The sequence below is a fragment of the Leptinotarsa decemlineata genome, unplaced genomic scaffold (genome assembly GCF_025532065.1).
Source record: "Leptinotarsa decemlineata unplaced genomic scaffold, Ldec_3_MD MMD2_tig00078422_RagTag_RagTag, whole genome shotgun sequence".
Taxonomy (NCBI): Eukaryota; Metazoa; Arthropoda; class Insecta; order Coleoptera; family Chrysomelidae; genus Leptinotarsa; species Leptinotarsa decemlineata.
Window position 1 is genome coordinate 12,625,291 of NW_027412747.1, and position 15,572 is coordinate 12,640,862.

Consider the following 15,572-nt stretch of genomic DNA (forward strand, 5'->3'; position numbering starts at 1 on the left):
AACCAAACAAAACCTCGAGCGATACTCATTTGTTTTTCAAATTATAAAGGTAGACAAAAAGTTATGGAAAATAGATGACAATTGAAAGGCAGTGGCGTGGTAATTAAAGCAAAGCAAAACTTGAGTTGATAAAAGCAGCAATAACCAAATATTCATAAAGAAACGTGTGGACAATGAACGGTGATGTCTTTGTGAATGATGGCGGTAGAAGAAGGAAAATAATTAAACACAGTGATTTGAACTGAAACATAATGATATTATACGAATAGGCGCGGTGACACAACACAACTGATCTGTTTTTTTTCTTTTTGTAAATACTTTAAATTTTAATAATCTCGTAATTAATAAAAAAATACTCTTGTTACATTTATATATTTATAAACGTACAGATACACAATAGCCGAAATGGAAAATATATCTTGTTATTATCAGAATTTTAGGGGACTGAGAACAAAGTTGAATAATTTCAAATTAAGTACTGAAGGAGAAAACTATGACCTAATACTGGGGACAAAAACATGGTTGAATGCATCAATATACAGTTCTGAATTCATTAACTGTAACAGGTATGAGATAGTTAGATGCGATAGTGATCCGCATATAACGAATAAAGACAGGGGAGGAGGAGTTATGATAGGGGTAAGTAAAAAAATTAAAATTTTAGACTGGGTGAAAAAAGAAAGTGATTTCGACGCTCTGTATGTTAAAGTGAGGTTGAGAAAAATAGTAATCCCTCTTTTTGTAGTTTATTTTCCTCCGAAATCAGCTGTTGAAAATTCCAATTTTTTTTCATTTTTATGAACAAATGGTCGAAGATAAAAGAAATGTGTACGTCGCTGGTGACTTCAACCTACCAAATTTGACATCCCAGTTAACGGTGCGAACAAGCTTGGATGACAGACATTTGACTTTTTTAGACTTCACGGACTTAAATGCTTTGGAACGAATGAATGAAGTTCTCAATAATAATAATCGAAAACTTGATCTTGTGCTAACAGCTAATGAAAATTGCGAGTTTCCACAAGTATCTAGATCTGACTTTCCATAGATAGAAGAGGATGCAAACCACCCTGCATTATTAATTGATATTGAACTAGAAAATAGTGAGAGTAATAGGGAGAATACCTTCTTTGGAACAGAAACTGTATATAATTTTCAAAGGTGTGATTTCTTACAGCTTTCGTATGAAATCAGAGATATTGAGTGGACCGCATTGTTTGAAATAGAAAATGTTAATGACGCGGTAAATTTTTTCTATAGTAAAATATATTTAAAGTTTTCAATCAATTAGTACCTCGAGTGAAAAACAAAAAAAGAAAGTTTCCTGTTTGGTTTACCTAAGAAGTAAAAAAAAATTTGAAACGGAAAAATAACTGAGAAAGTTGAAAAATCCAACTATTATATGCAGCTATATGTTGAGGAGAGACGAACATTGAGAAAACTAATTGATAGGTGCTATAAAGGATACATAAAAAATATAGAAAATGCCTTTAATAACAATTCAAAACACTTATGGTCATATACGAAAAGCAACAAAAAAACTAATAATTCTTCCCTCATACTCAAGCTACAGGGCTCCCAAGTGAAAGAGAGTGAGTCTGCAGATTCTTTTGGCAAATATTTTCAATCTGTCTACAGTAATGACCAGGCGACTTATAGCATAAACTTTGCAGGTGATGTTGAAACCCGTCTCACAATCGATGAAGTAACCGACAGCAATTATTTTGAAGCTTTAAAGAAACTTAAGCCAAAAAAATCTGCAGGAAGTGATAAAATACATATTTTTATATTACAAGAAATATAAAGTATACCCGGATTATAATACAATTAGAACAGTAGCACTCGAAATGAATTTAAAATACCCAGTCTAGAAAATAGAAGACAGGCAAGTATAGTGTTAATGTGTTATAAAATATATCAAAAAAATTATAACTGTCTCAATCTCAAATCTTTATTGAAAGAGAGAATTCCCATACTCGTAGATACAATGTAACTGTATTCACGTATAAATATTACAATTCTATTTATTATTTAGACTGTATTGACATTTTCATAAGAATAATTATTTTCATGTAATGAGGTTTTTACTTGAATTGTAAGACTTAAAAAGCGGACAAATTAATTTGCAGGTAGTGGTTCCATTAGTTAATTACCGAAAAATCAATTAGGATAATCATCATTTAACGAACAAAGTCCACATCGGACCAAAAAACTTTAGGTATATAAACAGCAAACCCTTGTCTTCAGATTCAGTATCAATTTGCGTCTCCTGAAGATGCTAACCTTGTTAGCGAAACGCGCGTCGAGTGCAAAAATATCAGTTTGGTGTTAGGGTAATTGATCTCTAGAGAAAGTTTTCAACTTTACATCAAAGGTTCCAATCTCATCGTTTAAACCGATTTTTGTGAAAATCTTAGTGTTTTTGGGTACTTTCATCAATATGGCTTTCTGGAGATCTTTTGAAACAAATGATAACATTACGTGTGAGGAATCTGTCTCAATCGACAGGGATCCGGATTTTGAAAATAAGGACTTACATGTTCAAGTTCAGCGAGTAATTTTAAATATTCATGAATGCTCGAAGAAGGAAAACTATCACACTTCACAGAATGCTATTGTGAATAGAATATGCGAGTTAACGAATCTATCTCGTTTGACAGTTCTTCGAGTCATTAAAATAGGGGATGTCATTGACCATGCAATGAAACGGAAACAAAGGAATATAAAATTCGCAAACGTTGATGGTGCTACAAAAGATGTGATTCGGCGAACAATTTATGGTATATACCAAAAAAATGAAGTACCAACCTTGGAAATGATTTGGTATAAATTACTCGACTATCCCGATTACAATTACAAATCTGTAGAAACTCTACGAGGTGTCTTATTGTCTTGTGGTTTCAAATATAAAAAATTGAACAATCGGATGGTCACAATGGAATCGACACGCATTGTTCAACTCCGACAAGAATATTTGAGGCGAATGAAAAACTACCGAGAATCCAGCAGATATATAATCTACCTCGACGAAACTTGGTTTGACACCCATGATGTTGTCAAATATGGCTGGGTATGGAATGAAAGTGGTTTCGTACCTAACGCTTTGCTTCTGTCGGCCAAAAATATAAAAGATTCGTCTGCTGATTACCACGAAGATATGACTGGGGCTTTATTCGAAACCTGGTTCAGTGGAGACATGTCAATTTGTTACTTATAACTGATGACTCCGGTAATAGTCACTATTGTTGGATCAAAGATCTTTCAAGATTAGTTTCTAGTCAACTATCAGCTCATGATCACAAAAAATATTTTTGTGATGGATGTTTGATATATTTTTCCAGCGAGAGATTGCTTTTACGTCATGAGATGAATGAATGAATGAATGAATGAATGAATGAAAGTTTATTGACTACCTTACATTACATAATGTTTGTAGTAAGTCCAAATAATATCTAAAAAGAGTACAACACATAGAGAAACAAAAATAAGATAAAATAAAATTTTAAAATATAGAACACTGCTACTAGCTATTGTAAAATGTCGTAGTGGCGAGTGCACTCCATAGAAATACACTAGCGATGTCGAAAATGCTCCATGAAATCACTGACAGAATAAAAACAATAATTAGTTAGTAAAAATTCTTTTAAGCGCTTCTTGAATTCATTGTTTGGTAGGATTTTGTATTCCTGCGGTTAACAGGTTGTAAAGATTATAATTTAGAGAGTTTTTCTGTGATTTGGTTAAGCGAAAACGATCAGTACGAACATTGCCTGCAGCTCTGGTATAATGATTATGTATACCGGATTGTTTGCGCAGACACATTCGATTTTTGTGGATCTCGAGCAGAACCGAGAAAATGAATAATGAAGGCAAAGGCAATATGCGTAATTGTGCAAAAAGGGGCTGGCAGAGATCACGAAAACTCACATTGGCAAGTATCCTGATTGCTTTTTTTTTTGAAGTCGGAAAATATCTACAGCACTAGAGGCGTTCCCCTAGAGTACAATCCCATAAGTAATGACAGAGTGAAATAATGAAAAATATACATTTTTGAGTGTTGGAAAACTTGTAATTGGCTTCAGTTGACGGAGCAAAAAAATTGAGCTGGCCAATTTACCTCGTAGGTCATCCGTATGATTTTGCCAAGATAATTTACTATCTATGTTTATGCCTAACAATTTCACACTGTTATCACTCGACATAGTGCTAGACAAACAAAAGGTGAGATTCTTTGTTTTTTCATTATTCAGTTCTAGTTTATTCAATGAAAACCACGTTTCAGCACTTGAGAGTGAAATTTTTACAGACTGTTGCAAATCCGGCAAGGTTTCACCTGAAAAGATGAGCGTAGTATCGTAAGCAAATAAAACTGACTTATAGGGAAGTAAAAAATTAGGTAGATCATTGATGTAAATGATGAACAATAGTGGGCCGAGGACTGAGCCCTGGGGCACTCCATGTTTGATAGGTTTATAATTAGATGTACAGCTGTTATATGTGACAGCTTGTAAACGATTTGTTAAATATGAGGCAATGAGCGATAAAGCTACACCTCTTATTCCATAGAACTGCAGCTTATCCAGAAGAATAGAGTGAGAGATGCAATCAAACGCCTTAGATAGGTCGCAGAGTGTGATGGCGGTTATCTTGCCATCCTCAAGGCCCTCGATCACATTACTCACCACCTTCAGAACAGCTTGCGACGTTGATCTATCTCTTCTGAATCCGAATTGTGAGTCGGTAAAAAACCTGTTTTGTTCAAAGTAGTTGTATAAACGCTGTTTCAGAAGAGTCTCGATTATTTTACTGAAGATTGAGATGATAGTTATTGGTCGGTAATTATTTGTATCCGAAAGGTTCCCTTTTTTATGAAGAGGTAAGACTTTCGATATTTTGAAAGCATCCGGGTAGATACCGGACAAGAAAATCAGATTTATGAGGGAGGTGATATGCTTTACAATTATATCAGCTACTTCCTTGATGACGAAGCTGTTTAGTTCGTAAGAATCCAAGCAACCTGAGTTGTTTAGACTATTTATGGTAGTTAGGACTTCATGTTCTGTGACCGGAGATAGAAAGAATGAACTGTTTGGGGTAGGAAAATTACGATAGTTCAAGAGTTCCGTGTCCGATGTTGCAGGAATTGACTTTATTGTGTTTGCGGCAATTTCAACAAAAAATTCATTGAAAGTCTCAGCAGACAAGGAGTCATCTTGGAGGTTGCTTGCATTTTTATTTATATTTCTTTCGAAATTTACAATTTTCGATGACGCTTTACACTTATTCTTAGCTGACGAAATGAAATTGTCATAAGCTAATCTTTTGCTGTTTTTTAATTGTTTATTATAATCTTTCTTGAAACTCCTGAAGACAGCAATGTCGACAGGTTTTTTGCTTTGAGAGTGGAAATTTTGTCTCTTTTTCCCTCGAAGAATCATCAAACCAATTTACTGGAGATTTTCTGACTTTTTCACGGCATTTTATCAGAGGAAAAATATCAACGATCAGCAGTCTAAAGGTGTTTGTTATAAAATGAGACAAGTAGTTGACATCTCTATTAGCTTCAAAAATAGACCAGTCCATATTTAAGAGGGAATTCCTTAGCCTACATATACCATTTTTTGAAAAAACCTTTTAACTAAAGGTTTATTTGGGAAAAGGTTTTTTTTCCTATTTATAGCAATTAATTGTGCTCTGTGATCTGAAATACATAGTACTACAACACCAACCACCAATTTTAAGATCAATAAATAGTGTACGATGGTTGCGGAAAATAAATTAAAGTTTCAAAATTTTGAGAGACAAATGAGGGTGCCTTTTGTAGTATATGCTGATTTTGAATCAGTACTTGAACCGATTCACGTGAATGAGCCAAATCCCGAAAGTTCATACACGATTAAAACATTCAAACATGCCCCATATTTATTTGTTTATCTGATAAAATGTTCATATAATGATGATTTGTCAAAATTTGTTACATATAGGGGTGTAGATGCAGCTCAAAAATTTGTGAGTAGCATTAAATATTATTTGAAAAAGATGCACAAACCCTCGAAGAAGAGAAACAACACTCATCTTCTAGGCACTCCTCAAACTTTGAGGAGTGCCTAGAAGATGACAGTACTACCAACTGTCGAAAGCGCTCGCAGATAATTAATATAAGATATAAAGCTTCAAATCCTTTTTGTAGAATTTAATATTGAAATACTCCAAATAAAGGAAAATTTGTTACATCAATCAATATATATATATATATATATATATATATATATATATATATATATATATAATAAATATTTCGTTTATATAGGTAAGTGGAAAAGAAGTGATTAAAATAATAGGGTGATAATTGAAAATACTTCTGAATACTACTTACTCACATGTATATACAATCAATCACTTCAAAAACACTTTACTAACTTTCTTCGAAAGCTTCTGATAATTCCTCCCCCACATTCCCTGTTTCACTGTCACTGACGTCACTTAAATCAATCATGAATTTATTTCCACCATTAATATGGAAGTGTCCAAACTCCATATAGTCTTTCTCAACTCAAATTACTATTTTGATCCTTTTCTGTCAATCTTCTTCGGTATTATTAGATACTTCTTCTTTAACTAGCTCTATTACCTTCTTATCAAATTTTATAAAAATTATTTTCACGCCTGATGCTTTGTTTCAATTTTCCCCAAATCAACTCGATGGGATTGAAAACACAAAAATAGGGGGAAGTTTCAATATGGTGTGTCCATACTTTTCAGCAATACTCTCGTGGGCATACACTTTTTCAAATGTTTTCGTCTGTGAAACTTCAAGAAGTATAGTAACTTTCAAAATACAAATTGAAATCCATTTAAAAACTTTGTATTTCATCTTTCCTAGAATGATTATTTGGTACTTCAATGAGCTGTCGTGAATGATAGGAAGCGTTGTCAAGAACTATTACACTATTCACATCCAAATTTGGGATCAATGTGTTTTCAAACCATTCCTAGAAAATATTAACTTCCATGTTCTTATGATAGTCAACATTGCAGTCCTCAAGTTTTTTTCCACATGATTTCAAAGAATTCGGAACCCATTCTTTAATTCCTTCCTCGCTGTTGCGTTCATAAGGTTTGTTTTTGACTATTTTACGTACAGTTGAGAAAGGAATTTCGGTCAAATCTGATGTTGTTTGTAATAGTTTGTTTCCCTCGAAACCAAACTGATGTAGATTCTTATATACATTGAAACATACTCTCTGTGTTTCAATCTTATTCACTTGTATGTCTTTTTCGTATTGTTCACCATCTCTATTGGAATCACTACACTCTAAAGTCTGCGTTGTTATCACACTTGTTACTACTATTAGTACCTGTCCAAGGATGCCACATTTTAAACAGATAACAAAAATTTTAAGTGTTAATTACAACTGCACCAATATCGAATTTCAACACTCAAATCGCGATCAGTTCCTGAACTGAACATGACGGCGATAACCATCCCCGCATTCCCGATTCCTATTCGTCACCGTAACATGACTTCAAATTTCATTTTATGACTCTTCAGCCGATCATAAAACTCGGTTAGTAAAAATTATCGAATACGAACCGCCAAGTCTACAGCCCACGTGGACTAGCTCGCTGCCGGTTCATTTCTATGTATTGGTTTTCTTGGTCTTTGAGAGTGCCGCCAACTTTAAGTGTGTTAAGTGTGTACCTGATCGATTGAGAATTTTGTACTATATACATTTTCGCTGTCGAAACCAGGCATTTGCGTTAATGAACGCACTGTTCAACCCTGGTTTGCGAAATTTCGTTCCGGAGATTTTAGTCTCGAAGTCCCCAAGTGGTCGACCTACAGTAATCCAGGACGGGGATTTGAGGACCCTGATCCATCACGTTGTATGGCAGAAGAACTGGGCGTCAGCTCTTAAGTGGTTTTTGATGGTTTGAAACGTATTAAAAAGAGCAAAAAACTCGAAAAGTGGATGCCGCATGATTTGAACGATCTAGAGAAAATGTCACATTTCGAGGTCTGTTCTTCTTTGTTTTGACGCGTCCAAAACTATCCTTTTTTGGATCGGATCGTGTAATGAAAAGTGGATCTTCCATGACAACAGGAGCCACCTAGACACTTTCCTGAGGGGAAAACCCACCAAAAAAGTCCATGGTTACTATATGGTGGTCAACGGCTGGTGTGATTCACTATAACTTCCCGGGCCAAACCATCACAGCAGAGTCCTATTGTGGTGAAATCGACGAAATGTACCAAAAATTGCGTCTGGTCAACAGAAAAGGTCCAATCCTGCTCCATGACAATGCCCGTCCGCACGTTTCACAATTCACTGTCCAAAAATTAAACGAATTAAGTGTCGAAGTTCTGCCTTACTCACCATACTCCCCAGAACTCTCGCCAACCGACTACCATCTTCTCAAACACCTCGATAACTTCTTCGCCAGTAAAACCTTCGCCAACCAGGCCAAGGCAAAAACGGCCTTCGTCGACTTCATCGAATCCCGAGCACACAATTTGTATGCTGATGGAATCAATCGACTTATGTTACGTTGCCAAAAGTCCGCTGATTCAAATGGCGCTTATTTCGATTGAATTGAATAAGTATTCACCGAAATATTACAGTTTGAAGTACACTCATAAAAACGGACAAAACTTTTGAAACAAACTAGAAATGTGGTTTGGTGTTTCTGAAATTAGCGCCATTGTGAATCTACTGAAAAACCGATTAGATATAGAACACGGTTTCTTGAAAACTGGTGAACCAGACGGCAAAATACCAACCGATGATTTTGTTTTGATGAGAGTGACAATTGGCAGATTACGAGTTTGGATTTAAGTTTGGATTTAGAAGATTCGAACGGGTGATTGTCGAAAGGTATCTCGGTTACTTTCATGTTGTTTTGGCCAAAACAGAAAAAACTTTAAGAGCCAAGTATTTTCTGTAATTAGAGAGTGGAACATTATATAATGCTATATTTTTCATACCTAGCTAGATGAGTAGAATCATATGATTTGCATATAGCATTGTATAATTACCATTTTCTAGAAAAATATAAAAAAATTATTGACTCGGGTACTTTTAAACACTGTACACTTCCGGTTATCAGCTAATAGGTTGGATTAGGCTAGGTTAGGACCAAAGTGAGTGGGTCTATTCGACCCTCCACCGCAACCCGCAAGGGTTTATTATGGATCACACCTATTCACACTCGACCAAATAAACCCAGCTTCTTAACGAAGCCGGTTAGCTTGTATGGTGAGTGGTCTTTCAGGTCAGATGGTAAGAGTACGACTCTGCCGAACTCTAAAAACCTGATTTGGTCCCCAGCGGGGCAGGCACAAAGTATGTGCTCTGTGCAAACAGAGGCGACACACACTGCCTTCCGACAGTCCGAATCTCTGCATATGATGATTCAAATGACAGTGACCTGTAAGAAGGCTTGTTAGACATCGTAGTTCATCCCTACTGTAGTCCAACAACTGTTTGGTATCAAGCTTCGAAGGGTGAATAAACGCCTTGGAGTGAGCCAATCCTGAAAGATTCTGCCAGAAATCCAACCATCTTCTTGCCATACAGGTGTTCAATCTTTGTTTGGCAAAGCCTAAAGCGATGCCAATGACAGGTTCCGGTCCGATGAAGCTGCTTGCAGCACCCTCCTTTGCAAGGGAGTCACAATCCTCATTGCCTTCCTGACCAGTATGGCCAGGAATCCAGACCAGAGACCATCTGTTAAGTCTTCCTATCAAGGAGAGTCGTTTTTGGCAATTTGCTACCAATTTAGACGTTGTTCGGTAGGAGCCAAGAGCTTCTAACGCCGCTTGACTGTCCGAAAATATTTTTATTGACTTGTGTATGAGGTTGGATTCTTCTAATATCTCCGGGTACAATTCAATAGCGTAAATTTCCGCTTGAAATACAGTCGCATAAGTTCCTAGGCAGGTAGATAACTCTGTCCTGGGTCTGCGACTGAAAACACCTGCACCAGAACCGGAAGGTGTTTTTGATCCATCTGTGAACCAACAACTATCTGCTCTTAATATTTCCTTCTCCCGCAGGATCCAGTCCTCTCTACTCGGGAATAGTACTTTATAAGGCAGTTCGTAGTTGACAGTTGGAGACATACAGTCAGAGGTCATTTCCAGAATGCTGTGACTTCCAGTGTCAACCAACAGTCTGTTGCACTCTCTGCATTAAATTGTTTTGTGCAATTGGCAATGTGCACAAGTCTATATGCAGTCCATCTAGCCTCTCTCTCCAGAAAAATGTGGAGATCAAGAAAGATCTCCATGGCCGCTGACGGTGTGGTACTGATGGTACCACTGATGGCCAGACAAGCCTGTCTCTGTAAGCCAGAGAGCTTCGCCTGGGCCATTTTCTGTAAAGCCTTCGGCCACCAGGCAATTGCACCGTAATTGATCATTGGTCTGACAAAAAAATATAAAAAAATTATTGACTCGGGTACTTTTAAACACTGAACAGTTCCAGTTATCAACTAATAGCTCATTTGGGTAATGAAAACAGTGGACTACCTAGGTTGAAACAGGTTTATTTGGATCATTATCAAGAAAGACATATAAAACCCTTGTGAGCCAAGCGTAAATCAAGTAAGAAACTGAGTAAACTCTGAAACCAACATTCAAAGACAATTGGTTTCTGTTCACTAAATTCTATTTCGTGGGCAAATGGACCCAGGTCCCTTCTTCAACACGTTTTAAAAATATAATGGATAATGAATAGAATAAATCGACGTAACTTGATGAAAATCAATAACACCATCCACCATAATAATCTAACAATTTTCACGAAAAAAAATATTCACAGATGCGGAAGCTACGGTGCAAGACGCGTCTAGAAATAAAAATGCTTGAGAAAATTGTTCAGTTTTTTTCATGGATAATATAATAGAAAACACACGTTTACAATAAGGAACGGATGTCCCTTTTAACATAAAAAAGTGCATCTATCCTCAAAGAACACAAAGATGAAAAACACAAGAAAAACCAGTTTTGTTCATTTCCTGAAGACGTCAACTTAGGTGGAGAAACGCGGGTCGAGACGAGTTTTGCATTTCTGGTGACTGGGAATCGCCTTGTTTTCGATTTATTCTACGCCAGAAGTTCCAGTTTTACCTTATTTCATGAATGTGGATGATAACAGAGTGAAGAATAGTGAAGATCTTTTAATCGTCAACTCATGAAATTTTTAAACCTTAAGGACCTCAGGAGATTTTCTTCTATCTCCGACGATTCATCATAACTTAAAAGAAACTCTTAAAAGGGAACGGCCAAATTCAATATTCAGTTTGATTATCGTAAGATCAGTTAATTGGAAAACATATGGTCTCAGTGTATCATTTTCAATTTCCATATCGAAAATAATTTAGCAATTCACTTATCAATAAAGGCGAATTTCCACCAAACGGATTCGCTGGCGACTAGTTTAGTTTTCAAAAACACAAACAAAAAACTTGTTTTAGTTTCGAAAACAAACTCGAAACTCGAGTTCCACCAAACATATAAAAAGTAGTATGAGTAGCATGTTTTGTTGCGAAATGTTTTCTGTTGTTTCCACTACACGAACAGATTTCATCATGCCTTCTATAGACGATATTTTTATAATGGCCTGCAGTTTTTTCATAATAGAATTTTTTAAGCGAAAGGAGTGTAACATGAACTTACACGCCAAAACAAAATAGTGATCTGACTAGTTGCTTGTTGTTGTCGACGACGGTCTCCACATAGCGAACTCTGTTTGCAAAAACACAGACAATACACCGAAACCTTTTGATCTTTCCGCCTGCCGATGGGACATTTCTTTGTTGACAAAACAGTCGCCCTCGACACAAAGTTTTCAAAATGTTTCTTATTTTGACAACTTACGTTTTTGTTTTGTCGAAATCGGCACAGTTGCTGTTTTGTTGTGGTTCTATCCATTTGGTTGTGTTATCACAATTGACACAAATGTCCTGTTTCAAAAATAACCAACTGTTTTTGCTTTTAATTAATTTTTTGATCACTTAGCATGTTCAAATAGTTGTTCATGGTTTGTTTATGAAAAAAGACGATTCTGACATTGATAATAATTTTAAAAAAGTTATAAAAATAAAGATCGAATTGAAACGTTTAATTCCAGGCTTATTTCGATTTTAAATCAAAGGATTTCACAGCAGGACTGACTAGTCCGAACATTGTCCTTCGAGCAAAAGAAAAAGTATTCTATCACAATATGTATGTGCCAAACCTGGGGAGGAGTGAGAGGAAAACTAAAGGAGTTCCTCCTGAAAGATATAGTGACGTGTATTGTGACCCACGACAAGTTTCGGAGTTGCAAAAACGTACTTCATTAGAAGATCCATCTAATGCCGAAAACAAATCAAAAATTAAGAAATCTTCAGGCTCTAGACGACGAATGTTGAAAATATAATTGGAAGAACTAAGAAAATTGTCCGAAGTAGAGAAGGAGAGCCAAAATTGAGAGAAGGAGAGCTGAACTAATAAGGAAAGAAGCCCGACTGTAAAAAGAATTATTTCGAGTTTCTTCATCTAAAAGTCTACAATCTCTAGTGGCAGAAACATCATTTATTTGGAAGAAATGACAAATTATTGGAGAAGTAGCAGGTCTGCGTAAGCCCAAAGAGAATACATTAGAATACATAGTCACAAGCTACTGAAACTGCAACTTCTTTGCCCTCTCCAGAATATACCTACTGATGTGGAAGCATCAGAACCCAAACGTAGTACAAAATAAGATCGGGAAAAGAAAAAAAAACAGGAAAGCAAAACCTGAAGTTCAATTCAATTCAATTATTCCGGTTCAGTCCAAAAACATATTTTCGACTATGCCTCACAAGGTGGATTCCTCAAAATACATCAAGAAACAATTCCTCCAGATATGAAGCGATGTGTCTATATGTATCGAAAACCCAGGATGAAATTCCTAATTTTGAAAGCGCCGAAATTGCCGATTCAAAAAGGCCAGTTAACTTTCACCTCGGAACGAGTATAGAAAAATTTCTGAATTCCTTTCTTTTTTTTAAAACAGATATATGCATTCTTACTGGCCAAATCATTCGTGGAACCGACACTAAAATACACAAAGCTTTAAAATGATTAGATCTTCCAAAAGTGCTTTGGAGATGTTTTTCAAATTTGAGCATATAGAAACGAGACAGACGATACCGAACAAGTTGATAGATAGATAGATACTTTATTCATGTTGTTACACAAAAGTGTTTATACATACGTCACATAAAACAGTTACAACAGAAAGTAAAAATGTGAAAATTGCAGCGAATAATTAAGTTATTTAAAATCCATTACAATCAACACCATTTGTCGGACAATAAAAACATATTCAAACACAAATATGTATAGCTTTGTATACTTCATAAATACATAAATTCAGTTACTTGATTACAAATAGGGTATCGGATATGAAAAGTAATTGAAATACTCTTCAAAGGAGTAGAAACATTCCTCGATCAGAATACTCTTTACTTTCTTTTTGAAGTTGCTCAAACTCAACGTTTCGTTTTTCAGATTCTTACGAAGAGCGTTAAAAAATTTTATCGATAGATACAGAGATGATTGTTTGATCTTAGTTGTTCTAGGCTTTGGCAGTCTTATATCACTTTTTCCTCTTGTGAAATATTCATGTACCTGCTCATATTTGACGGTATCACCACGAATATTTTTATTTTTTATATAAATCAAACATTCATATATGAAACAAGAGGGAAGTATCTTAAATTTTTTAAATAGTGGTTTGCAATGATCATTATAATCAACCCCTGCCATAATTCTTAGAACTCTTTTCTGCAAGACAAAAATTTTGGCTGTATGACTTGATGCACCCCAAACAACTATAGCATACGTCATTGCTGCGTGAAATATTGAAAAGTAAGATACCCTGATGAATTCTTCAGTTAGCTTGCCCTTCAATTGTCTAATAATAAAAGTTGCCGTCGATAACCGTTTGGATAAATGGCTTATGTGTGACAAAAAATTTAAACTGACGTCTAGATGCACTCCTAATAACTTAATATCATTATTAGCTATCGTATTGTTCAGTGTGAAAGAGATTCTTTGTGTTTTGTCCAGATTTAATGTCAGATAGTTGCTTTTGTTCCGTATTTTCAGTAATTCTTCAGATTCCATTATATTTTGTTCGACAATACATTTGTCCCTGTTACAATGATGTTGATGTTGGAGTACGTCATCATTCTAGATCAGTGTATGGAAGAAGTACTGGCTATCAATGATAATTATACAAGAAACAAGATACATCCAATTTTGTGCAAAAATATTCCACCTAGCGGAAGCGCAATTTATTGGATTCGTCGCCTTTACTACAAATTGAAAAGGCCCATATTGAAGTTTCAAAGGGAGTTGATGAATTCTCCTAGTTGAAACTTTTTCATCTCACTTGAAATTCGCGAAAGAACTGAAGGCCTATGAACAAGGTAAAGACGAATGCTTGAACATGTTTGGATGAAATATCAGTTAAAATTTCAAAAAATCTCCCAGAATACGCTTTGAATATTCTTGTTGATGCCTTTAATAAATCATTTCATTCTGGCAGATTTCCTACATGTCTGACACTAGTAATAGTCATTCCGCTTCATAAAGGTGGTGAAATGAATAATCCATCAAACTTTCGGCCTATATCATTGCTTCCGACAATCTCAAAAATAATTGAAAAACTGGTTAAAAAGAGAATTCTTAACTTCTTGAGTAACCATAAAATACTACCTATGCGAATCTCAATATGGATTCCAAAGCCATAAAAACACAGGCAATCTTCTATTTTCTGGAAGATGTATATATTGGTTTAAATAATAACGAATCTATTGGGGCAGTATTCTGTGATTTCTTAAAAGCGTTCAACTGCGTGAACCATGAAACTTTATTATTTAAACTTCAGTGCTATGGCTTTAGAGGATTGTCATATAACTTGCTTTACAATTTCTAACAGGCAGGAAGCAGTTAGTAAAACTCCAAGAAAATACATCGCATATTGAGAATAATAGATCAGGTGTGCCACAAGGTTCGGTTCTGGGACCTATCCTTTTTCTGCTTTATCTGAATGATCTGGTAACCATTCACATTAAAGGGAAGTTCACACTTTTTGCGGATGACACCACGATTCTTTGGTGTCGGATAAATGAAGATAATGTCAGAGACATCATAACTCTGGATCTCTATAGGGTTAAACAGTGGTGCGATTCAAACTCCTTATGTTTCAACACAAATAAAACAAACATAGTTTGCTTCAAATTCAATTTTGACGACTTACTTAGAGAAAATCAGGGTACAGTTAACAAAACTGACACCAAATTTTTAGGGGTATTTATAAGTGATAAATTCAAATTTGATGAGCATATAACAAATTTATGCAAAAAAAATGGCATCTGGCTGTTATGCAGTTCGAGTTGTTTCTAACGAACTCAATGAATCCTCAACCAGAACTGTGTATATCTTCTTGATAGAGTCGCACTTGAGATCTGGAATTGCCTTTTGGGGCTTTTGTAGTCAGCAACCACTAATTCAGTATTCGTTCTACAAAAAAGGG

At 35.5% G+C, this 15,572-nt stretch overlaps 1 protein-coding gene across 3 annotated transcripts in view; it reads left to right on the plus strand.

Annotated features, from left to right (window-relative positions):
• Positions 1–15,572, plus strand: part of ninaB (neither inactivation nor afterpotential B) — a 43,233-nt gene that overhangs the window by 757 nt on the left and 26,904 nt on the right. Inside the window, exon 1 of one of the 3 annotated variants that reach the window (XM_074186163.1) lies at positions 616–639. The exons of 1 other annotated variant lie outside the window; for it this stretch is intronic. In XM_074186163.1, the coding sequence (XP_074042264.1) occupies positions 631–639 (9 nt within the window). In that variant the 5' untranslated portion in view covers positions 616–630. Of the gene's footprint in view, positions 1–615; positions 640–1,706; positions 1,886–15,572 lie in introns of those variants that run through there. One more of the 3 variants, XM_074186165.1, reaches the window with a different exon arrangement.